The sequence below is a fragment of the Astatotilapia calliptera genome, chromosome 9 (assembly GCF_964374335.1).
Source record: "Astatotilapia calliptera chromosome 9, fAstCal68.1, whole genome shotgun sequence".
Taxonomy (NCBI): domain Eukaryota; kingdom Metazoa; phylum Chordata; class Actinopteri; order Cichliformes; family Cichlidae; genus Astatotilapia; species Astatotilapia calliptera.
The window spans coordinates 6,373,818-6,398,697 of NC_137430.1; the positions used below are offsets into that span (position 1 = coordinate 6,373,818).

Sequence of the window (24,880 nt, forward strand, 5' to 3'; positions counted from 1 at the left end):
GCAAAATTCATGACGACATTGATCAAATGTGAAGCGCAGTTTGCCGCTTCTTTTGCTGCTGGCTTGGTGAATTTTGGTTGGAGAGAGACAAAACCTGCAGCTCAGAATCAGCGCAAAAAGACGTAAACACAGCGCGGACCGGACGCATCAGAATCGCTAAGCTCCGATAGCGTGTCCGTCTACGGGCCGTCGGGTGAGAAAGCCGAGAAAGACAAAGTTGATTCTGATGCGTCGGTCCTCTGTGTTTACGTCTTTGTGTGGAATCCGTGTACCTGCTCTCATTTGCTGTTTGGTTGTTGTTGAAATGGTTTTGTGAGCTTTAATCTGAGAATCTGGCGTTTCTGGCCAAACACAGTTATATTTAAAAGTCGATTCAGGATTTAATGAATTGATATCGCTTTATTCAAGCTACTCACCTCCCACTTCCACCTGCACTTTCAACTGGACCACGGCCAATCAGAGAGGTCCCGCCCCTTACTATCTCTGATTGGTTTAGTCCACGATAGGGGCATAATGTGTGTCTGTTGTTGACCACAGGGAAGGTTGCAGTTTTTTTTTTTTTTGCTACCCGAACATTTGGTCGCACAGGTGCAACCAAATTTTTTTTTTTAGTCGCACCACTGAAAAATTTGGTCGCATTTGCGACCAAATTGGTCGCACTCTAGAGCCCTGCCTGTTGTTCCAGGTGGGATATGGTGGTGTGGAGCGTTGTAGCAATAGCATCTTCAGTTGATCTATTATGTCAGCTGAAGTAGGTCGAGTGCAGGTGGCAGGCAGGACATGATGTGGCGTCAGACCAGTTTCTCGAAATTCTTCATTACAACGAGTGTTAGAGCAACTGGTCGGTAGTCGTTGAGGCTGTTAATGTTGGTCTGTTTAGGCAGTGGGACGATTGTGGACTACTTTAGGCTTGGCAGGATTGAAGCATTGAAGATCTTAGTGAAGACTTAGGCCAGCATATTCCTGCACCATTAGGCTTGGGCTGCTCCTGCCTTCCAATGTTTGCATTGATGTAGATGCATACATAAGCATAAACCCTCTCCTCTGTTCTTACTGGAGTGGCTGTTTCTGTCGTGATGGTGGACAGTGCAGCATGCTAACTCAGTAGCTGAGTCTGGTATTGATTGCTGTAGCCAAGTGTCTGTGAGTAATACAATGCTACTGTCCCGTACACAGTTGTTGACTGGAGCCCGTGTTCTCAGTTCATTGATTCTGTTGATTATGGACTTAATGGAGAGGAAAATGCTCAGAAGCAGTGGCTTTCTTTAGCCTTGCTAGTGGGCCCACCCTGCAGCCTCGCCTTTGCCTCCCGTGTTTACACTTCCTCTGCTGGCCACTGGGAAGAACCAACCATTGACACTGTGGAGTTCTTATTATATCCTCTGGAATGCTGTGGAAGTGATGATAGTCCCACTTGATGTTCCTGGCACAGTGTAATCCCAAACTCAGAAGGCCCTAACGACCTTGCCAGACATACAGTAGTAAAAAGCCACATACACCCGCACATATACATGTATAAAATATAGAAAACAAAGCATCAAACATGAAGAACAGTAAGCCGCTGCATCTATGCATGCTGTCATCTTAACAGTACTTTCCATTCATATTTATCTATAAAGTGTCCCTGCAGTTGCCCAACTTCCCAAGAGGAATGGCTGAAATCACAGCATCCTCTTTTTCGCCTTCTCTTGGCGAAGGCGGTCGCACTTTTCTCCTCTCCTCCCCTCCCTTAGCTTCGCTGCTTAGCCTCTTATGTCCTTGTCTAGTCACGTGTTTTTTTTGTACTACTTTTCCCTGGAACACTCTCTCACAGTCTGTTCTCTAAAACCTAAAAGAGGAATTATGGATTGGATCAACTGGTCCCTGAATGCAATTGACACCCCTTTCTCAACGAGAAGTTTCAGCTTGGGTGAGCCTGAGTGCTGAAGATATCTACCTATTCGGAACTATGGTAACAGGGTTCTTGCTGATCGGAGCTGGCTTGGCCCTGGCTTATCGAAGAATTAAGGAAGCGGAACCGGCTGTTCAAACCCCCACAAGGCTGCCCGCTGGGATTGAGACGATGGGAGAGGCGTGAGTTTCTCAAAATGGGCTCATTGAGTACAGCACGGATAAGATCTTGGAAAGGCTACGGCTGCTGTGAATACTCAGAATAACATCTCTGAGAGCAGACTGGATTACATCTTGGAAGGGCTCGCTTGGAATAACATCTCTGAGCGCAAATTGGATGACATCTTGGGAAGGCTCACTGTGGTCGTGAGTTTTCAGAATCGGCTCTTTGAGCACAAGAATGACAACATCACAGAGCGCAAATTTGATACCCATATGGAAAAGAAATAGTAAAAACATATATGATTTACTCATGAAAGTGGGCACTTTCATGAGTAAATCATATATAAATCATATAAGGCTTACATGATTTACTCATGAAAGTGGGCACTTTCTCATTACTTTCATATATTTTTTAGTAAGTATACAAAACATACAAGTTTCATTGTATAATTTTTCAAGGGATCTTATATGTGTTTTCACTCTTGTATGCTTTTCATACAAGTTTCATACAAGACAGATAAAAACTTTATAAGATTTATATATATCTTTTCCATATGGGTAACATCATGGCGAAGCTCGCGGCTCTCCAACGGGAGATTGAGAGACCAGTGTTGGACTGTTAGAACTGCTTTGAAATTCATATTAGCTGTTCGCACTAAAGTAAAAAGCACCATCACTTATGCGGATACCCCTTTGGCGCCAGCTGCGGTTGCAAGGCTGGAGCCGAACAAAAACACCCTGATAACGACTGTGTTTAGTCTGTTCCTTCCCATTCCATGCAAGGCCACCTGGGTTGGCTGGTAGACTGTTTACTTAGCCTAGCAGGGCGAAGGACGCTGTCTCAGCTGAACTCTGGACACGCACACACATACATATACACTGATATGCACACACTCATCCCCCCTCCCTTTCCAAACGCCTTCGTTGCTTGTTCCCTCCTGGGAACACGGCAGGTCTGAGCCCGCGCTGGAATGGTAGCGCTGGGCAGGATGGCTGCTGTGTTTGCTTCGGATTACTCCTCACCCCCCACCCGACCCTGTGGCTTTTCACGTGCTCCATAATGTCGTGCTGTGGACATTTATGTGCTTTTTTGTGCAGAGGAGTTTTTTCGTTTCCTGTTCTCATGCTGTCCTCCCAGGAGCCCAGCATGAGCAGAGGTCTCTTTTTTTCCCATTGTAGTGTATATTTCAGTGTGTTTTTTTTTTCTGTAACGCTACCGATCTCCGACCTGTATCCCCATGTGATGTCTGTGTTGTGTGTGTAAGGTCGGGGGGCATCTCTGAATCGAGGAGGCGGCCTAACAGTACATCTTTAGCCATCTTACAGTGCTGTGATTCCAGCCCTTCCCCAACTCTCTGTCAATGCACTCATGGCCATTGATCACTTTGATCAATGATCAATAGGCTTTGATCAGTCGTTGTAGGTGGTCATGAGAATTTGCAATGATTAACGAATTGACCTCACAGTCCATTGTTCATTCAGTGGGCTGGTTTCAGTTACTGTGCAAATGTATTGTTTATAAGAATGAAAACTCTACGTCCAAAGGAAAAAAATCAACTTTTTGGGATTTACTTAACTGTATGATTGAACATGCATCAAGACATAAAATAAGGTGATATCTTAAAAATAATAATTAATATGTATTTCTATTTGTATTATTTTTCTGTTATTTTACCAATTTTGGTAATATAGCATACACCATTTGTAGATTACTAGTAGATGTTATATACTCTTGAAAAAATCATTCATATCATTTCCCCACCAAACTTCTATAATTTCACAACATACCTGTTAGTTAACAAACCCACATAAAATTACAGAAACTTTACTTCTTTTAGTAGCATTTTGGGGTCATTTTACGCTCAATGCACCAAATGTGCATTTGAATGTGTATTTAGTGCACAAAATTAGAATTCAACAGTTTTATCTTTTAAATAAACAAGGTAAATATATATGAAATTATGTTAAACTTGCAACTGTATTTTTGCACTCTTTTTCTGTGTAAAAAGTTTATTTAAAAATGTAAAACATGTTTATTTACAGGTACAGGTTTTTTATTTTATTTTTTATTACTCATGTTAATTTACAGACTTTGACAGTTTTTTTTTTTTAAATAATCGTGTTGATATTTCACATATTTAAAAATAACAGGAAAATACTGTATCATTTATGAAAAATTCTGTTAAATGACAGATTTCAGATTCAGTTCCTGAATCCTAATCCTTTCAGATTGCTATTATTTCTAATTCTGGAATATTTTACTTTCTACATTTATTTTTTCAGAGAACTGCGAGCCTTAGTAGTGGATATGGTATTGGCCACTGACATGTCCTGCCACTTTCAGCAGATCAAAGCCATGAAAAGCCTCCTGCAGCAGTCTGAGGCGTGAGTAATGGCTTCCAAACTCTTATTATAATCAGCAGTAAAGTATGAAAGACTGGGATAAAGATATTTTTGTTAAATACTGTCAGCAACGTTAATGTGTAGCTATCATATTTGATGGATGCTTGCTGAAAATCAGGAAAATTCTGATCTTATTTACAGAGTCTCTATATCCAAAAGCCAATGGCCAATCTTTAGCTTTACTTTCAATAATTCTTTTTTCCCTTGGAAAAGATGAAACTGATTTAGCAATCATGGTTTCTCTCTAGATCTTACTCTCGGAAGTTTCATTGCACTCAAAAAGTACACTCATATTTACCCAATTTTAATGTACTTTTCTTTGGGAGCTGAACAGCTGCTGTTTGTTTACACCCACCAGTGACTAACCACTCTTTATTCACAGGATTGACAAACCAAAGGCTTTATCATTGCTGCTGCACACTGCTGACATCAGCCATCCTGCCAAATGCTGGGACCTCCATCATCGCTGGACAACATCCCTGCTTGAGGAGTTCTTCAGACAGGTAGTCACCTGAAAAATTAGCACCTACCTCCTAGTCCCTCCATTGACACTTTATTGTGTAAAGGAAGTGGGAGCCATACTATAATGATGATAACCTTTTATCGGACACATAAAACAAACAAACCAATATATACATATACACAGCTAGCTGGATATACTTGTACACACACATGCTCAAACAAAATTTCTGTGACATGAAATAACCACTCAATCATTAAGTCAAAAATGGAACAGAAGTATGCACAGACTTATTTACACCTTGCCCATCTACTGAAGTAAGGACCCTAGAAGTTTTCATATGCTGCCAAAAAAGAAACAAACAAATAAAAAAAACCTTGAGCTTTGTTTTGCTGTAATCTGCATCTGCAATTACAGTACAGTCACAGACAGGAAAACAATTACTGTTTAGGACTGACTGCAAAAATAGGAATATTAATCTACTGCAGTTCTTTAATTAAACTTAAACACTTCACATGTGCAAGTTGTATTACAGCTGAATACGGTATTTCAGAAAGGTATGAGTAATGTTATTGCAACTTAATTATTGGACCACAGTAGTTTACCATGCAGATAACATTACTCTTCAACAGCCAACTAGACATAGGGTGAAAAAATTATGCTTTGACATAACAAAATAGAAACATTTCTTGCCAGGTACAAACATTTTGTTTAGTCTCCTATTGTGGTGGAGTCTGTTTCCCATTTCAGTCGATGTGGTTTTCAGAGGAGGCTTGCATTCCGTCTCAGTTCATAGTGTCTAATAAAAGGCATAAAATAAAAGAACTTTTATTTTATAAAAGTTTTTAAGTCACTTCATTACTTTTCTAATTCAATAGAATTAAAAACAGTGTTTCAGGGAAATTGCATTGGTTAGTTGTACACATAATAACTCTTACATATACACATGCAGATATACACTCATCCCCCCCTCCCCTTCCAAACGCCTTCGATGCTTATTCCCTCCTGATGCAGATGGTGGATCAAAGGGGACCAGCGCATATTCTGCAGGCCCGGATGCGCTGTCTACACTGGCTGTCTCTCACCTTTTACCTTTCCCTGTTGCTTGTCATGCGTTTCAGTGGTGTATTAAGATTTTTTCATGTGCTATGCGCGGAGGAGGGTTTTTTTCTGTTCTCAAACTGATCTCCCAGTAGGAGCTCAGTCTGGAGTGAGTTCTTTTTTCTCCTTGTCCTTCCTGATGTTGTGCATTTTTCCATTGTTCGGTTCCGGGTCGCTGCTCGTGCGGCTGACCGGCCAGCTAAAGTAACAGCTGTCTAGCCTGACCTGTCTCCCCAATGTGATGTTTGTGTATTGTATGTACGGTCGGCAAGGTCAGTCTCTCTTAATTGCCCCTTGGGGATAAATAAAGTCTTCCGAATTTGAATTACAGTGTACATTATTGAGGCCAACTGTCTTTGTAAACATAGCGGTGTCATTTGTTTTCAGGGAGATAGGGAAGCAGAGCTGGGTCTACCTTTCTCCCCTCTTTGTGACCGCAAATCCACCATGGTGGCCCAGTCCCAAATAGGTAAAGTTCTTAAATACAGTTAATGCTTCTTTCTAAATGATTAGCATATTTTGGATACATTTTAAGTTTTGTCAAGCAGCAGTCAGTGACCAATAACAGCCAAGTGAATATAATAATATTTTTTCAAGTTCATTTTTGGAAGAATTGCAGTGCCTACAGATAAATGTGGAATCTGAATATCATGAAACAAAAATACTAGTAAGTCAAAAGAGTTAATATTCAATTCAGTTTCAGTTTTCAATTAAATTGTATTTATACAGTGCCGTATGCAGTATACAGTTATTTATACAGTCTAAGACTGTCTAAGACTGTATAAATGTGATGAAATGTATAAAGTTATGTTTATGTGTGTCAGTCCAGTTTGTGAGTGTTCAAGAGTCTGGGAGAAGAAACTGTTTCACAGTTTGGAGGTAAGAGAGGCTCCAATGAGCTTCTCAGCTGTTCAGCTAAAATATACCATTTATAAAGCTCTCACCGTTTTTTGGACAGCCAGCAATTTACCACCTGCTGCAGCTTCCTCTTATCCTCCACAGTATAACAGTTGAACCAGAGTGTGCAGCAGTAGGTCAGAAGGCTCTCAATGGTGGATTGGTAGTAGTTAATTAGCAGTCTCATGGACAATGTTCCCTCTAATTGTTCATGTATCTGAGCAAACACACAAACTCCCTGAGCGGTCCCTTGGACCACTATGAGCAACATTAGACTTGTGCACTGTGGTCACGCCAGCATCGAATCCATCCAAGTTACATGGTTTATTAAAATAATCAAATTACAGCATTTACATTTATGCTAGATTACTTTTAATGAAGTACTTTAGCCCACTTATGAAAATTTTAAAAAGTCTTCTTCATGACCTGTGTAGTATGTTAACACTATTGGTAAAATTAACTTGAACTCCAATTTTGAAAACACAATTTTCTTTTTTTTTTTTATAAAGCTCTGACTTGTATTATGAGTAAACGTCGCAAATCTCTCACATCTCAAAACACCGCCATAACTCCTAAAACTTCCCCCCCTTCCTAAACAACTAAATGCCATGTTGCCATATCATTTTTTGATTGGTCGACAGTGTTGGTCACGTTACTTGAAAAAAGCTCATACTCTCTCCCGCACTCGATATATTATCCATTGTTGCCACAGCTGTTGCCACGAACGTTGCACTCGCTTACGTCATTGTCATGAGACACTCTCGCAAAAAAATCACAGTTTAAGTAACGCAGTAACGCAGCGTGCTTACGGGAAAGTAACCGTAATCGAATTACCTTTTTTGCAATAGTAATCCCTTACTTTAATTGGATTACAGAGATTACAGTCAACCAACAGAGATGGGCAGTATCTCTGTTGGTTGACATGGTACATTTTCCACTAATAGGAAAGGGTGTGGGGTTTTTTGGTTTTGTTTTTGCTCATAGGCGGAGAGCGCTTTTGAGCGCTTTCCTTATAAAACGCTGTTTTTACCGTTTCTTCCCGCATTAAATATAAACTATATATAAATTCCCGCAGTAAATATAAACTATGTAAATATAAAATATATAAGTAAATAAAGTAAATATAGTATTCAGAAAAAAACAGACATTGCAGATATTTTTTTATCATAACTCTGTTTTTACGTGGCCGATCAACACAATTTATAAACTGGTAAAAAGTCCACATGTTTTCCGTCAATTGTTCCGTCTGTCCTACTCACATCTCCAATGGTTGTACACGTTATCATTAACGTGGCTTCACTCCACATCAGCCACAACGCTTTGCTAGCTAAAACGCCAGTGTCGGCACATAAGGACGCTGTCATAGCCTGTCAACTATATTGATTTGCTGCGTATATATGAATGTGAATCGCATCATTGGCTGGAGCAGCCAGTCGCTGGTCACTTACTGACTTCCACTGCAAAACAGAATGAATTGTTAATGTATTTATTTTAATTTTAATTCAGGTTAGATTTTTATTTTTGTGCACAACGCAGATTTTCTGTGCGCAGAGACCGTGCGAGCAGTGAGCACAGATTGCACAGGCGCGCAGTTTAGAGGGAACATTGGTTATAAGATAAGATAAGATAAGATAACCTTTATTAGTCCCACACGTGGGAAATTTGTGGTGCATTTATTTTAGACATGTCACATATGAGGCAAGCCAAGACCTCAAATCAAGTGTTGCATGGGCCAGTTCGCTAGGTTTGTGACCTTGAGATCGTGGCTTGTAATCAGAAGGTTGCCGGTTCGTGAATGTGAATAAATGGGTGAATGGCTGAATGTAGTGTAAAGCACTTTGTGGTACTTAGGGACTTTACACTAGGGACTAAGTAAAGCGATATACAAATACAGGCCATTTACCATTTAAAGTTTGCATTACAGGTTGTAATTATACATGATCAATTTGTCGTTCTCTTAGGGGCTGCTAATAATTGGTACTTGATCAGGAATTCTTGTCCCTAACTTCATAGGTTTGAAAATGTGATGAATCTATGATTCTGCTTCCTCCTTCCATGTGATTATTCATATGATGAAACTAACTATAAATGTCAATTTTTGTGTGTAATATAGAAGGCTCTAATAAACATTTGTTTCTTGAATTAAGTGGGAGAATTTAAAAAAACTGTGCCAATTATGAATGTCTGTTTTTGTAGGATTCATTGATTTCATTGTGGAGCCAACATTCACTGTGTTGACAGAAATGATCGAAAATATTGTGACACCACTCATCGAGGAGACCTCTCGCTCTGAATTGCCTGTCTTCAGACAGTACAGGTGATCCACACAAAATTCTCACTTTCAGTGCAGTCTCATTATTTGTTAATGTGTGTGAATCTGTCTCAGTTGCTGTGTGTACTCTATATAAAAACCAGTACAACTACTCTGAACTAAAAGTATTGTCGGGCTATAGGCCAGAGAAAAATGAAGAGTAATACATATTTATAAGGCACCTGTGCTACCGGACTTGTCTTCATCCAGAATCCCCTAAAGTAGACATTAGTGTGAAATGCCATTGTGGGGGTTGATGCCAATTCAAGTATAGGCATCAACCCCCACAATACCACAATGCCCACAAAGCCTCTTTTTGAAATGCAAGAGCAAAAAGTAGAACTGGTTAACTTAAAATACAGTTCTACCACCTAAAAACATTTCTGTTTAGCTTTTACATTAGAATTAGAATTAGAATTCAACTTTTTTTGTCATTGCACATGCACAGGTACAGGGCAACGAAATGCAGTTTGCATCCATCCAGAAGTGCTTTAGTGATATAGATATATTACAATATATATTAGCAATAATATAGATATGTGAGTATATTACAGAAATGGGTCTATTATGGTATGTTATAATGTACACGGTATGAAGTATGTTGTGAATATTCTATAACTATAAGTATGTACAGGCTGTAGTGAGTACAAGCTATGTACAGGATATGAACAGGATATAAATATGAAAAACTATACAGAATATGAAATAAATAACTTTACAGGAATCTGAGATATACAGCTATACAGAAATGGGAACTATGCAAGTTGTAAACAGTTGTAGGGTTAAAAATTATCGTATGTACAGAATGATTATTTACACAGAGCTATACAGTAGTGCAGTTAAGATAAGTGAGGGTGTAGATAGTTTCTACAGAGGCTATATAAAGTGCTAGTGGTTGTGAGTGGTGGTTCAGTCCATGTTATTATTGTGTGTTTGAGGGTACAGTTGTCCATTGTGGGTGTGTGTATGTTCAGTCCATGAGTTTAATGTGGGTCAGATGTCAGGAGGCAGAGTTCGGGAGTCTGACAGCTGTGGGGAAGAAGCTGTTCCGGTACCTGGTGGTCTTAGTCCGGAGGCTCCTGTGACGCCTCCCAGAGGGCAGGAGGGTGAAGAGTCCATGTGATGGGTGACTGGGGTCTTTGATGATTTTCCCAGCCCTTTTCAGACACCACTTCCTGTAGATGTCTTTTATGGCAGGAAGTGGTGCTCCGGCGATGCGCTGGGCAGTTTTCACGACCCTCTGCAACGCCTTCCGGTCCGAGGCAGAGCAGTTCCCGTACCAGACTGTTATACAGTTGGTCAGGATGCTCTCGATGGTGCAATGATAGAAGTTCACCAGGATGTCTGAGGACAGGTGGTTCTTCCTCAGAGTCCTCAAGAAGAAGAGGCGCTGGTAAGCCTTCTTGACCAGCTTGGAGCAGTTGGTCGTCCAGGTGAGATCCTCGGAGATGTGGACTCCCAGGAACTTGAAGCTGCTCACACGCTCAACAGCCGTCCCCTTAATGTGGATGGGTGGATGTGGGTCAGCATTCCTCCTGTAGTCCACGATGAGCTCCTTGGTCTTCTCGGTGTTAAGCAGCAGGTTGTTTGTGTCGCACCACTCAGCCAGACAATCCACCTCCTCCCTGTAGGCGGCTTCATCGTTGTCACTGATGAGGCCAATCACCGTGGTGTCATCTGCAAACTTAATGATGGTGCTGGAACCATCAGCAGGTCTGCAGTCGTGGGTGAAAAGGGAGTAGAGGAAAGGGCTCATCACACAGCCTTGTGGTACACCGATGTTCATCGTGATTGTAGATGAACAGTGGTTATCCAGCTGGACATGTTGGGGGCGGTTGGTCAGGAAGTCCAGTAACCATTTGCAGATGAGGGAACTGATGCCCAGGTCTGTCAGTTTCCTGATGAGTTGTGAGGGGTGGATTGTATTGAATGCTGAACTGAAGTCTATAAACAGCATTCTGGCGTAGGTGTTGTTGTTGTCCAGGTGTGAGAGGACAGAGTGCAGTGCGATGGAGACTGCATCCTCTGTGCTCCTGTTCTGGCGGTATACGAATTGGTGGGGGTCCAGGGTGGGGGGGAGACAGGATTTGAAGTGTGCTAGGACCAGCTGCTCTAAGCACTTAGTGATGATGGGGGTGAGTGCTACTGGGCGGTAATCATTGAGGCAAGATGGGTTGGAGTTTTTGGGTATCGGGACGATGGAGGTGGATTTGAAGCAGGCCGGTACCACAGCGTGGGCCAAGGACAGATTGAATATGTCTGTGAGCACTCCTGCAAGCTCCCCAGAACACGCTCTGAGAACACGCCATCAGGGCCTGCAGCCTTGTGGACATTGATCCTGCTCAGCACCGCTCCTACATCGGTGGGGGAGAGAGTCAGAGGTTGGTGGTCTGGCGTCATGTCTGCTTTGGTTGTGGTTGTGGGGTTCCCTCGCTCAAAACGAGCATAAAAGTTGTTGAGCTCGTTGAGGAAGGAGACATCAGAGGATGCGGGGGAGGGTTTGGTGGTCCTGTAGTCTGTAATGGTCTGGAGTCCTTGCCACATGCGTCGGGGGTTGGAGTTGGAGAAGTGTTCCTCTACCTTCTTTTTGTAATGGTGTTTGGCTTTTTTGATGCCCTTCTTTAGATTAGCCCTGGCTGTGCTGTAGGCGTGTGCATCTCCTGACCTAAAAGCGGTGTTGCAGGCCTTCAGGAGGAGACGAACATCCCGGTTCATCCAAGGCTTCTGGTTGGGGTACATGGTGATCCGTTTCTGGGTGGTGACACTGTCTGTGGTTTCGGAGATGTAATCCAGTACAGATGAGGCGTACTGGTCCAGGTCTGTGTGGGTGAACATATTCCAGTCTGTGTTTTTAAATCTGTCCCCTCTGGCCACACTTTAATTGTCCTCACAGCAGGTTTCACACGTTGGATGAGTGGTGAATACCGAGGTGTGAGGAACAGGGAGAGATGGTCCGATTAGGTCAATAAACATTTTTTTTAATTGAGAACATTTGTCTCTCAATGTTGTATTAACAAAGAGACTGATTAATATATAGTACCATTTGACTCTGAGCACTTAAAGTGCTTAATACAACTTGCCTTATTCACTTCTTCTATGCTTGCTATCTAATGTTCACACTCCGATGGATGCGTTGGATATTGGATGCGTTGGATGCACAAGGATATTTGCAAACTCCAGAACCCAGGGACTGAACCAACAACCTTCCAAGTAGTAGAGCACCTACTCTACCTCCTAAGCTACAGCCACCCCTGTAGCGCTTGGGGCTCTTACATGTAATCTTTTTCAATATAATAGCTTTTAACTCAAAAGTACAGTTTTTAAATTTAATGTTGCTGAAACAACAAAGTAATAAAAAAATAAATCTATCTGATCGAGAAATCACTCTTCTTTGGAAAAAGAGAGTTTATTACAGAGAAATGGCTCTTTCCAAAATAAAAGATATACTATATGCTTCTTCTGGGCTATATTCTCAGCAGCATATTAAACATATCAGGCCCCCATAAGGAGAATCATGTGCTAACAGCTGTCTAAATGACTCGGGTAAAGTTTGTAGCATGCGTGCTTGTTGTTTTTGTCTGCTTCCACTTGTCTTTGCACTAGGATGATATTGGCGTAAATGTGCAGTCATATTCGTTGTGTTCCCACTAGTGCTGTCAGCGTTAATCTCGTTGAAATGACATCAACGCCACAACACGGCAAATCTCCGTTAACGAGCTACCGCGGATCGCCCCGTGCGTGGGGCTGGACGGCGTCAACACGTGCGAGCAAACTGTGCTAACGTACTAGTTCCCACCAATTGAGCATTGCGTGGCACATCCAACATACTGTTTTACTTTTGTTCATGACGCGCTTACCCTTAGGGTCATGCGTCACATGAAGACCAAAATAGTTCCAAACGCCAGATCTGATTGAGGGTGGGGGAGGTTCAATTTGGCATGTTGCAACGAGCTTAGCTTCTGTCTCGCTAGCTTGTGCTGCGCTCAGTGGATCTGCGCTCGACAGTGCAGCCTAGGCGGATAAGTCGAACGCAGATCCACTGAGCTCTCAACACAGACAGCATCGTCAGAAGGAAAGTTGATAAAATAAATTAAAAATGTTGTATTGTTTGATACATACGCGTACCGAACCGAAAGCACTGTATCGAACGGTTCAATATCGATACGAGTGTCGTTGCACCCCTAATATATATCTATATCGCTCCATATATATCTAGATAGATAGAGTTACAGTTAAATTTACCGTTTACTAAAATGCATTACTTATTATTTTTTGTCTATGTAGGCAAGACAGTTGGCGTCGTAAGCCACCTGTTCAAAGATGGTCATTCACAGTGGACATAGAGGGCTTCTTTCACTCCGCTTTAAAACCTACTGTCTTCTCGGTCTAAAATGTGAACATTGGCATCCTCAAAAGACTGACCTTTTTCCTTTAAACGGGACAAGACTTGGCTGTCCATCTGAATCTCCAATGAGAGATGAAATGTTTTCGAGGAAACTTAAAGAAGTCCAGACGCTTTTCTTTTCAAGCTCCCTAGACTCCGTCCTTTAAGTTTACTGTTGGCTAATTTTTACCATTAACTGCAGTAACTAACAACTACTCACTATGTTTAACTATATTTAACATTATACTTGTGTCCTGTCATAGTTTCAACAGTACTGGAAGTGACGGAAAGCAGTCCAGCATGAAGAGTACACACTCAGAAGGCAGCTGCTCTCTGACCACAGTGGACTTCAAAGGTTTCAGGGGTACATGGAATCAAAAAATTCATCAAAACAGGGAGACATGGAGGGACCAAGCAGGAAAAGGTAGCTGGAACACAATATAACTGACCTTTAGAATACACTTCCATTTTTGCCTTGAAATCCAGATTTTCTCATTCAAATTTATGAACTGCAGGTTAGGCTGTCTTCTTCCCACCGTCCAAGCACAGGATGTTCAATGTACTGTCATTCATAGGGTTTTAGACACTGTGGTTTTAATTAGAAGAGGCTGTGTGTGAACATTAATGTTATATACCTTGTGCATTTAATTCAGGAGAATGATTTTTCCTCCACTTCAAAAGCATGCACAATGCAGAGCAGCTACTTTTAACTTTACTCCCGAAAAGGTTGATGATCTTGTTAATAGTGTTATATGCTCACTGCATACAAGCTTGGATATTGGGGCTCCTCTTAAAAGGAAGGTAACAAACCAGAGATGCTTGACTCCCTATAGCTCAAAAATATGGACCTTAAAAGAGATGATTCATAAGCTAGAGAGGAAATTGTGTTGCACTCTTTGTTTGGCCTGTAAAAATACTTTTCCAGGCTAGGACATCTTACTATTTGTCTCATATTGAGGAAAACAGGAACAACCCCTGTTTTTTTGGCAGCAATTTAGACAGTCAGTTAACTCTGTTGAGCCAAATACTCCTTGAACTTTAATTCAGTTTTATTTATATAGAACCAAATTCCAACAAGTGCCACCTCAAGACACTTTATGTTGTAGGATAAAAACCCTACAATATTCGGGAGAAAAACACAACAATCTGATGAGTCCACTTGGCAACAGTGGGAAAACCTCTAGCAGCCTGAACCTTACAGCCTAACTAGAGAGAATTTAGGTCACCTGATTCAGCTTTATCAAAAAGGACGGTTTTAAGCCGAATTTCCCATTCTAATTTTAAATCCTGCAGTTTCAGAGCAAAGACCTCTGTCAAGTTGATATGGGACTATGGGGTCTTTAAGAGAAAAAGGGGCCTGTTTATTCAAGGCCCTGTATGTGAGGAGATGGATTTTAAATTTGATTCTGGATTATAGGGAGCATATAAAGAGAAGTCAATTTGGTACAAATATTCTCTTTTGAATCCCTGTCAGACAAGATGTCTATAATTTAAGAGATTATATCCAAATGCAAGAAAGAGGTCATATGCACATTGAAGGTAACAATTACAGTGTGGAGCTAAACAGAGACTACACGAGAGCTCTCACTTCTCACTCCAACTTTATTTTTGACCTGACAACAACTGACTACACTGTGCCACAAAACTCAGCAACACACTTCCTGTACAATGGGTGGAGCCCTCCAGAGCGCGGCCTTGAGTTAATGGTGAAACCGCTCGCACATCCCGTTGGCTTGCGGGTGGTAAGCCGTGGTTTGACGGCCTGACAGCCTAGGCCGTCACAATCAAAAGGTGTGTGAAATCTTGTGACTGCGGCAAAGGGCCAACAAGATCAAAATGCCTACCAGGGACACAGAAGGGTTCGAGGGGCTCCTGTGTGTGTGTCTATCGATCTTTGCATGTTGGCATGGAGCACACGCCGCTGTCCAGTCCTTCACCGATTTGCGAATGAACGTGGCACTCACCAGCTTAAACGAGGCCCGGACGCCTGGAGGAGAGAGGGCATGTATTGAGTTGAAAACACAACGACACCATGAAAGGGGATCCACTGGGTGTGAGCAGCCGGTGGAAACGTCACAAAGCAGGTGAGGAACTCCCTCCCATATGGACCTGCCCTCCAGCACGAGGCCCTTTCTCCAGCTTTTCGGCTCGCTCCACGTTGGAGAGGGCGTAGCGCCGAAGAAGGATCTCTTTAAGGGTGGGTGGGTCCCAGAGGAGGGTCATCGCACGATGGTTGAGCGAGCCCACCACATGGTGATACTTTGTATCGTCAGTCAAGATGCCGCGAAGGGCAAACTGAGCCTCCACGTGCACGAACCACGACGGGGGATCGTGGAGCCAAAAGTCCGGCAGCTTAAGCGCCACAGCAAACACAGCTGCAGCAGGAGGCGAAGGGCCAGCGGTTGCTGATGCATCCAGAGTGGAGCGGGCATCATCTTCATCTCGTAAGATGTTCAAGTCAGGGGTCACCAATGTGGAGGTAAACACAGACGAGAGCTCTCACTTTAATCCAACTCCAACTTTATTCTTGTCCTAACAACAACTAACTACATCGTGTCACAAAACTCAGCAACACAATTTCTGTATCTGATTTCTGATTCAAATAAACAACCACTGAGGGAGTAAGTGTTTAGTTAGCTGGTCTGCATTGTGTACATGATATTAAAGGAAGCTAACAGTGGAGAAATTCCATCCTTATTTTTTGCTACAGGAAAGACTGCTACTGTAATGAAATGTATTCCCCACTGTTATATAATCAATTATTGTAAATATTATTAAGAAACAATCACACAAAAAGATTTTCACTTAATACAGTATATAGTTAAATCTTTATTTTCTATGCTGTATATCAGAATAAGGTCTGGAGTTCGTGATGAGTGGTGGGTTCGCATTTTGAAACAAGCTAAATGATTATAACAATAGAATCATTAAATCCAAGGTTAGGGCTGTTGTTTTTAGCATCTAGATGGATGTTAAAATCACTTACAATAATTTTTTATTTTTTAGAACAGAGCAATAAATCGGCAAATTGTCTGAGAAATCAGATAGAAACCGAGTACGAGGTGGACAATGAGTAGCAACTGAATTTAGCTGTTGTTGAAGTGTATTCTGTTTTCACAGCGATCCCAATTGATCTTTCTAAATTAACATAAATAATATATTTCTCTAAACCATAAATATGTCTTCTAGATCCATTCCTACAGGAATGTTCAAATAGGTTTTGCTACTACTAAAAATTAGATGCAGATTATTGTGTAGGTACATAGTGAATGTAGGATCTACTGTTGTTGTGATTTGGCACTATATAAAAAATGAATTGAATTGAAAAAGGTAAGTGAAGATGAAATGCTTATTGGATTGTAATGAAATTGAACGGAATATCTGTCAGTGTCAAGCCGTCTGAATTAAATGAAACACAATTTTGTTTGGGTATATCAGTTGTAGACCTGGAGGTAAAGGTCACCGAGATGGCAGAGGAACATAGCCAAGAAGACAAAGAGACAAACGGTGGAAAAGACACAAGCACAACTGTTGACGGAGCCAACATGGGACAGGGGAAAATGAAAAAAGAATCTGCGGGACAAGAGGTGCAGAACAGGAGACAGCAAGAAGAAAGAAAGACTAAAGATGAAAGAAACAATAATCAGGCTCAGTCTTCAAGCATTCTGCTGAAATCAGTCCCTGATGCCATAAAGAAGTCACCTGATGGACACATGAAGAAGCAGCAATCCCAGAATGGTACACACCTCTGAGTTTTATTGTTATTTTTTTTATATTGAAAGCACCTAATTAAACTGATAAGAATAGATACAACTTTACCTTTAATTCACAAAATACATTCTATATGTATTTATAGTATATATTTTACACCATATTACATCTACATTAAAATTTAATGTTAATGATATTATGTTAGTCTGATTAGGGTTAATCTCACAAAGTTTCTATAATTAAAAATAATATGAATAATAGTAACATCCGGGTAAAGGTCTATTAAGATTGAAGTTCTGTTTTTCAAGAGTGATCTGGCTAAGAGGCCATTTAACAATTAGTTTAACATACAGTTGTTACACATAAGTGCACACAAATGCCTTGAGTATGAATTATATTTTGCCTCCACAGACCCTCAAACTGTTTTCCCTCTGATTCATTATTGCAAAGCACCCACCTATTGCGCCAGCTCCTACAGACTCATCAGGGCAAAAGTCATAGAAATATGGCCTATTGATGCCAGGACAAAAGCCAGGAGACTGCAACGCTTCTACTTGCATCGACGGAAATAACTTTGTAAGTTTGAAGTGTATAATAATGGCATATTGTGTGATGTACTCCTTCATCACTCTGCTTCAGTTTTTCCTTTGTGAATAAACTCAGAATTCCTTTCTCAGTACAAATATAATTACTTGCACTTAGTTTCCTTATTTGTATTATTGTAGGGTCTTTGCCTTATATTAAATGAATTTTATTATTATTATTATTATTATTATTGTTAAGAACTTAAGTTATTAAGATCCAATGAAAAAACAATTATGCTGCAATTTACACCATGGATACTATGTTTTTGTTTTTGTTGCTAATAAATTTCCCTATACCACATCCCATAGCTTGTGAACTTTCCTTTTTGCTAAAGCATATAGTTAGGGCTGGACCAAGTGACCCTGAATCCTCCCTTAGTTATGCTGCAATAGACGTAGGCTGCCGGGGGATTCCCATGATGCATTGAGTTTATCCTTTCCAGTCACCCTTCTAACTCACTATGTGTTAATAGATCTCCCTGCATTGAATCATATCTGTTATTAACCTCTGTCTCTCTTCCACAGCATGTCTTTATCCTGTCTTCCTTCTTTTACCCCAACCGGTCGCAGCAGATGGCCCCGCCCCTCCCTGAGCCTGGTTCTGCCGGAGGTTTCTTCCTGTTAAAAGGGAGTTTTTCCTTCCCACTGTCACCAAAGTGCTTGCTCATAGGGGGTCATATGATTGTTGGGTTTTTCTCTGTATCTATGAAGCGCCTTGAGGCGACTTCTGCTGTGATTTGGCGCTATATAAATAAAATTGAATTGAATTGAATTGAATTTCATCTGAGGTCAATATCAAAATGTTGTTACCAAATGGAGAGCTTGAACAGGGGGAAGGAAGTGGTGTTTTGCGAGACTGCCTGACATAATTTTGGATGGATTTCTATGACAGCTGCACATTGGGAGTTGAGGTGAAAGTCCCATTCATCCGGCATGACTTTCAGTGTGAAGAATGGCAGGCTATAGCTAGAGTGTTTGTTGTAGGGTGGAAACAAGCTGGTTACTTCCCAGTGAAGCTTGCAATACCCTTTCTGGAGGAGATATTGTACGGCTTGACAACCAGTAGTTTAAAAGATTCCTTTCTTTTGTGCGTCTCACAAGAAGAGCGATCTGTTCTCCTGAAGGCTTTGGATGACTTCAATTCAGTGGATACAGATGAATTGCTGGAAGTACTTGATGCACATGAGTGCAAGCAGGTTCCTACCAAGGACACACTGCTCCCTGTTTTGGCACAGATAGGACACAAAGTACTTATTCAGGCCCCAATGTTTGTAATCAAGTGCTGGCGTCCCGTTGTGGGTTCTGTAGCTGGTTTACTCCCACCAGAAGGACTGCATCATTTCATTGCAGAAAAAAAAACAACTGTAAAAACAGTGAAGGAGCTTCTAATCTTTCCAGAGGAGATGACCGCTACCCAGTCAACAGTTTCTCGTTACCTGAAAAGGTACATTGGAGAAATTGATTTCAATTATCTTCAGATTTTCCTGCGGTTCTGTACAGGATCCAATCTGTTGGCTAAAGCCATACTAATTGAGTTCATAGAAACTACAGATTTCCTCCACAGACCACAATCCCACACATGTGGATGTGTACTAAAGCTGCCCCTTGGTTATCACAGCTATCCAGACTTTCGCAGTGAATTTAACAGCATTCTCACAAGTTCTATGTGGGTGATGGATGTGGTGTAGGTCAGTGTTACCCAACCATGGTCCTCAAGGCACTCTGCCCTACACGTTTTAGGTTTTCCACCCTAACAGTTCATAGAAACACGGGTGTAGTTAACAGTAACATGAAGGAATGAATGTGACTGTTCAATAGACTGGGTGGTTAAGTTCTCTTAACAGTGTAGCCCATTGTGCCTTTTTCATGTGCAGCCTTTTTTTCATCTGGTCTGTAAGTGCTTTCTTAGTTTCTCCCCCCAATTAAAATAGTAAGCTAAAGGGAATGTTCAGGTTTTTTGAAGTGGAGTTACCTGTAGTAGACAGCACTTAGCACGCTGACTTTGCAGAAACAGCAGTGAGTGTTGGGGACAAAATAAGGCAACAAATTGCTTGGGGAATGAGACCACAAAACAACACCAGTTGAAAATACATATACATATTTAAATAATATTTTCAGTGCTTCACCTGGTAGGAATCCGTACACTAAACATAGAAGTGCATCTGTTCCTGCTGCACACATTGTTACTGTGTTTTTGGCTAGTGCCAAAATAAATTACTAATTTTAACATTCTAATGATTTTTTACTACAGGAAGAGTAACAAATATTTCCAATATAGCATACAGTAACAGTTCTACAAACTGGAAGATTGCTGAGTGCTGTCTACTGTATATACAAACATAAGTACAACACCATTACAAATACTATATTCCAACCGATTAAGCATGTTCTATATTAAAGTATTTCAGATGTTTGCAGAAATCTTAATAGAAACAAGAATGTGAACCTTTATGTTCCTAATGGGTTTAGAAAAAAAGTTGTCAATTACAGAGATTGATTACATTGTAAAGAGGTTTGTATAACATTTTAGAAATAACTGTTATTTTATCCTGTTATTATATGCAAAATACAACCTGTTTTTGAGTATGGTGTATTTTGAAAGACACCAGTAAACCATTCTCATTTGTACAAAACATTGTCCTCTCTGTTACATTCTATACATCTTTAAACATGAACATGTCTAATGACACCGCTGAAAGTTATTTAACTACTCATTCTATAAGGTCAAGGTCAAGGTAACTTTATTTATACCCAAAGGCAAGGTAAATTTGCTTTACAGAAAAATGACAGCATTTGGCATCCCTTTAAAAACACACATACCTAGTAAATATATAAAGCTCACTGTGGCACATATATAGTAATTTTAATCATTATTTAATTCAGTGACAGCAACGGGGACAAAGCTATTTTTATAACGCTTTGTCCTGCATCTCGGAAATAGAAACCTCCGTCCTGAGGGAAGAAGCTGAAATTCACCCCTTAGAGGATGGGAACCATTTTTAAGGATTGATAAAGCCATCCACTGTACCTCCTTAGAGTACAGGGAGGCTAAACAAGACTGTGGCTCACCTATCAGACGACTGGACCATCTCACTATCTGATTTAGAGAGTTTTTCTCTGTGACAGAGGTCTGACCAAACCATGCCACCAAACAAAAGGATAAAACAGACTCAATAAAAGAACGATAAAACAAAGTTAAAATTTTTTGGTCAATGTGGAAATGAACAAGTTTCCTAAGGCAATAAAGGTGCTGGTGACCCTTTTTACAAACTGATTTGCAATTTTGATCAAAGTTCCGTTTTTCATTTATTATGGTCCCAAGATATTTATATGATTGTACTTGCTCTATTTTCTGACCTTTAATTAAAGTGACTCCGTGCCCATTTTGTTGTTTCCTAAAATCAACAACCATATCTTTTGTTTTAGATATGTTCAGCTGGAGATAAGACTCCTCACACCACTGAACAAAGTCATCAATGACTGGACCGTGGTTAATTTCACCCTCTTTCAGTAAGCTGACAATAACAGAGTCATCTGCATATTTAATAATGACCCTGTTTTCATGTCTGCCCTGAGTTACCGTAATTGTCGGGCTATAAGCCGCTACTTTTTGCACAAGCTTTGAACCCTGCGGCTTTTAGTCAGGTGCGGCTTTTCTATGGATTGTTCATGAGCGGATTTGTTTTGTTTGTTCCGCTGTTGTACGGCACTACGTTGCCTGGCGGAAGGATCGAGGTTCAAGAGTGGTATGTTGGTCACATGTCCATCCGCCAGGCAACGTAGTGCCGTACGAAGTAGCGCGAAAAACAAACTTCAAAGTAGCACTACGCGTTCAGCTGGAGGCGTGGATGATGAGCGGTGATAAACTTGCGAAAAGCAAGTTATGCTCAACTCCACCGTTGGATTCTGACAGCGTGGAAAAGTGTGAAAACATCCACGATCACCAACGGATTTCGAAGGGCTGGACTGCTGCATGATGGAGAGGAGGACACCGCCACGGCCCTTCTGAGGGTGTTCGACTCTGACACTGACAACGAGGATTTCTTTGGTTTTGAAAGTGACAATGAAAGAGAGAAGCGGAGAGTGGATGACAAAGCCATCCTGAACCTGTTCGTTTCCGACACTGGAGAAGAGGACTTTGGTGGTTTTAGTGCGCAGGAAGAAGAGAAAGATGGTGAATGACTGACTTTTCTTCTTGATAAAGCCGTGTCACTGCACCTGAGCCTAAAAGGTAGTCTGAATCTATTTTTCTGGTGTGCTGTAGGTTATTATGTACTACATTTGTTACTCATTTATGAAGCACAGTACATGTTTTGTACTTGTAATTACCGGTACTTGTACATGTACCCTAAAAAGTTATGCAAATATGTACCCATAACTTGTTTTTCAAAATATTAATAAAAGTGATGTCTCCAAACAGCCGTCTCTTTCCTGACAATTCGCTTTGTGCATATTCTCTTACATATGATAAGTTAACATTGAAACACCTGCGGCTTTTAGTCAGGTGCGGCTAATGTATGTACAAAACAGGATTTTCCCCTGATTTTAGCTTGTGCGGCTAATATTCAGGTGCGCTCTGTAGTCCGGGAAATACGGTAATTTACTGACATGGATAAAATTAAAATTATGTTATACAGTCATTTCTGATAATTTTGCTACAAAAACAAGATAACTACACACTGGAGAAAAATAATTACTTAATAATAAGTACATTAAGCTGTAGGAATACGTACTAAAGTACAAAATGTACTAAATTTGTATGTTTGTGTCCATTTAAGTAGCCTCAAATAACTGTGAACGAACTGTATCCCTGAGATGAAAATATAAATCAAGGGCCTGGGACATGGTAAATGGTAGGACTGGGCCATATTATACCGTTCACGGTAATACCGGTATAATGTTAGGCAACGATAGGAAAATGAAATATCGCGATAGAATATGAGTAAAACGCGCATGTGCAGTGCCTTTGTTTTCATACGCACATGGCTGATTGTTGAGTGAAACAGATGAACCAGAATTGGTTTGTAAAAATGGTGCAACTTCAGTGATGTGGAACTGGTTTGGTGTTTGTCCGTCAGATACACGACAAAGCACATTTTTTTGCAGAACATGCAAGCGGCCGTCGTTATTGTCGTATTTGTCGGACTAAGATGCTCTTAAATCTGGGAGTAATCTGGGCCCTGAACTTAAAAACTGTCTAAATTCTTTCATCTTTAATAAAACGATCAGCATTGCTGCTTTACCAGGTGTAACTATGAAGTTTAACTTCCAGGCATCCATGAAAACAAAATGTATTACATTTAACGGAGTTAGAAGTTAGCAGGAAGCTAGCGGAAGTTAGCTCGCTAGTTTCGCTAGTTACCTAAGCATGATATTGCATGTTCTGACTGAGAGATTTCTGATCACTTCCAACATAAATGAAGACAGGAAACTAAACAGCAGTGACGTTTGTAGGGTTATTGAAGTTGGGCTAGCTCATAGGTGTCAAACTCTGGCCCGCGGGCCAAATTTGGCCCGCAGCCTAATTACATTTGGCCCGCGAAGCCATACCAAATTACTATTAGAGCTGGCCTGCTGGTATTATACAGCTAATATATATATTGTTTAGTATTAAGCTTTGCTTGTTCCATATTCAGTTTTCCAGCGAAACTTATTTGAGTCCATAAGAAAAGATTCATTCTTATATCTGGAGGAAGATTTTTTTTTTCAATAAATATTAACGTTAGCCCGCGACTTTGTTCCAGTTTTCAATTTTGGCCCACTGTGTATTTGAGTTTGACACCCCTGGGCTAGCTGGTATACAATGATGTGCTACGTGATCGCTAGCGACACAGCAATGTTAGCATAACATAAACAGTGAAGCTGGAGGACGAACACTAACACTTTTCCACTTATAAAAGTTAACGTGAAGGTTCCTCATGGTTAGAGACAAATGCAATCGCATGGCAGGATGCTGTAAATGGACCAAACTTCAGTCAGGAGAACAACTGAGATAATCCATCCACAATACAAGGTTAGTCATTAATATACTGCAACAACATGGGAATAGAGCAGCTGCCAGAGAATTCAACATTAATGACTCAATGGTACAGAAGTGGAGGAAGCAAGAAGAATGAGTTTAATAAAGTTTGATTTATCTGACTGCTTTGTTTCGCTTAATGTGCCTTATAATCCCGTGCACCTTATGGTCCGAAAAATACGTACTGCACACTGCAGTTTAATGTTGCAAAGCACCTCTTTTTAACTTCAGTGGATATTATACATGGTTATGCTGAGGATATGTCAGCCCATTTCTACTGGAAATGCCTTTTGGTTAAACTTTCAGCAAGGAATTTGCATTTGCACTGTTAAAATTGTATAAAGCTTTAATGTACATAAAAACCAGCTTCTTGTTTAAGTGAAAATAAATGGAAGGTTGTCTTTTTGCGCTAGTAATGTTGTGGAGTTGTATTTTGTCTCGCATCAATTATATCGTCAGTTATATCGTTATCGCAAATTTTCAAATATATATCGTGATAAATATTTTTGGCCATATCGCACTGCTCTAGTAGATGGGAATTCCAAGCTTGATTCCTCCATTATTATTGTGCACAAATCAAACACTTGCACATCACATGGGACTGAACAAACAAAAGTGCATGTCACGATCCTGGGTCTTAGGACCCAGTGTTTTGAGTTCTAGTTCATTTTGATGTTTATAGTATGTTTAGCTCATTAGGCCTCCTATGTTCATTTGCTTATTAGTTCCCCCTTGTGTTTCAACCCATGTTAAGTCTCCCCTGCCCTTCATGTCTCTCTGTGCCCCCTCTGTTCTGTTTAGTGTGTGTCTTTGCATGTTTGAGTTTCTTGTTTTCTGTCACCCTGCATTGTGCATTATGTTCTCATGGTTGGTCTTTTGTTACTCCCTCTAGTCTAGTCTCTTGTGTTCAAAGCTGAGTATTTCCCTCTGTGTATTTTGGTTCTTAGACCTCTGCCTT

At 40.7% G+C, this 24,880-nt stretch overlaps 1 protein-coding gene across 1 annotated transcript in view; it reads left to right on the forward strand.

Moving 5' to 3' along the window:
• The window catches only part of pde1ca (phosphodiesterase 1C, calmodulin-dependent a), a 368,845-nt gene that overhangs the window by 18,548 nt on the left and 325,417 nt on the right, over positions 1–24,880 (forward strand). Inside the window, exons 9-16 of the mRNA XM_080305885.1 lie at positions 4,336–4,437; positions 4,838–4,958; positions 6,404–6,485; positions 9,110–9,230; positions 13,872–14,032; positions 17,047–17,346; positions 17,731–17,895; positions 18,429–22,134. Of these exons, the coding sequence (XP_080162011.1) occupies positions 4,336–4,437; positions 4,838–4,958; positions 6,404–6,485; positions 9,110–9,230; positions 13,872–14,032; positions 17,047–17,346; positions 17,731–17,891 (1,048 nt within the window). The 3' untranslated portion in view covers positions 17,892–17,895; positions 18,429–22,134. The remainder of the gene's footprint in view (positions 1–4,335; positions 4,438–4,837; positions 4,959–6,403; positions 6,486–9,109; positions 9,231–13,871; positions 14,033–17,046; positions 17,347–17,730; positions 17,896–18,428; positions 22,135–24,880) is intronic.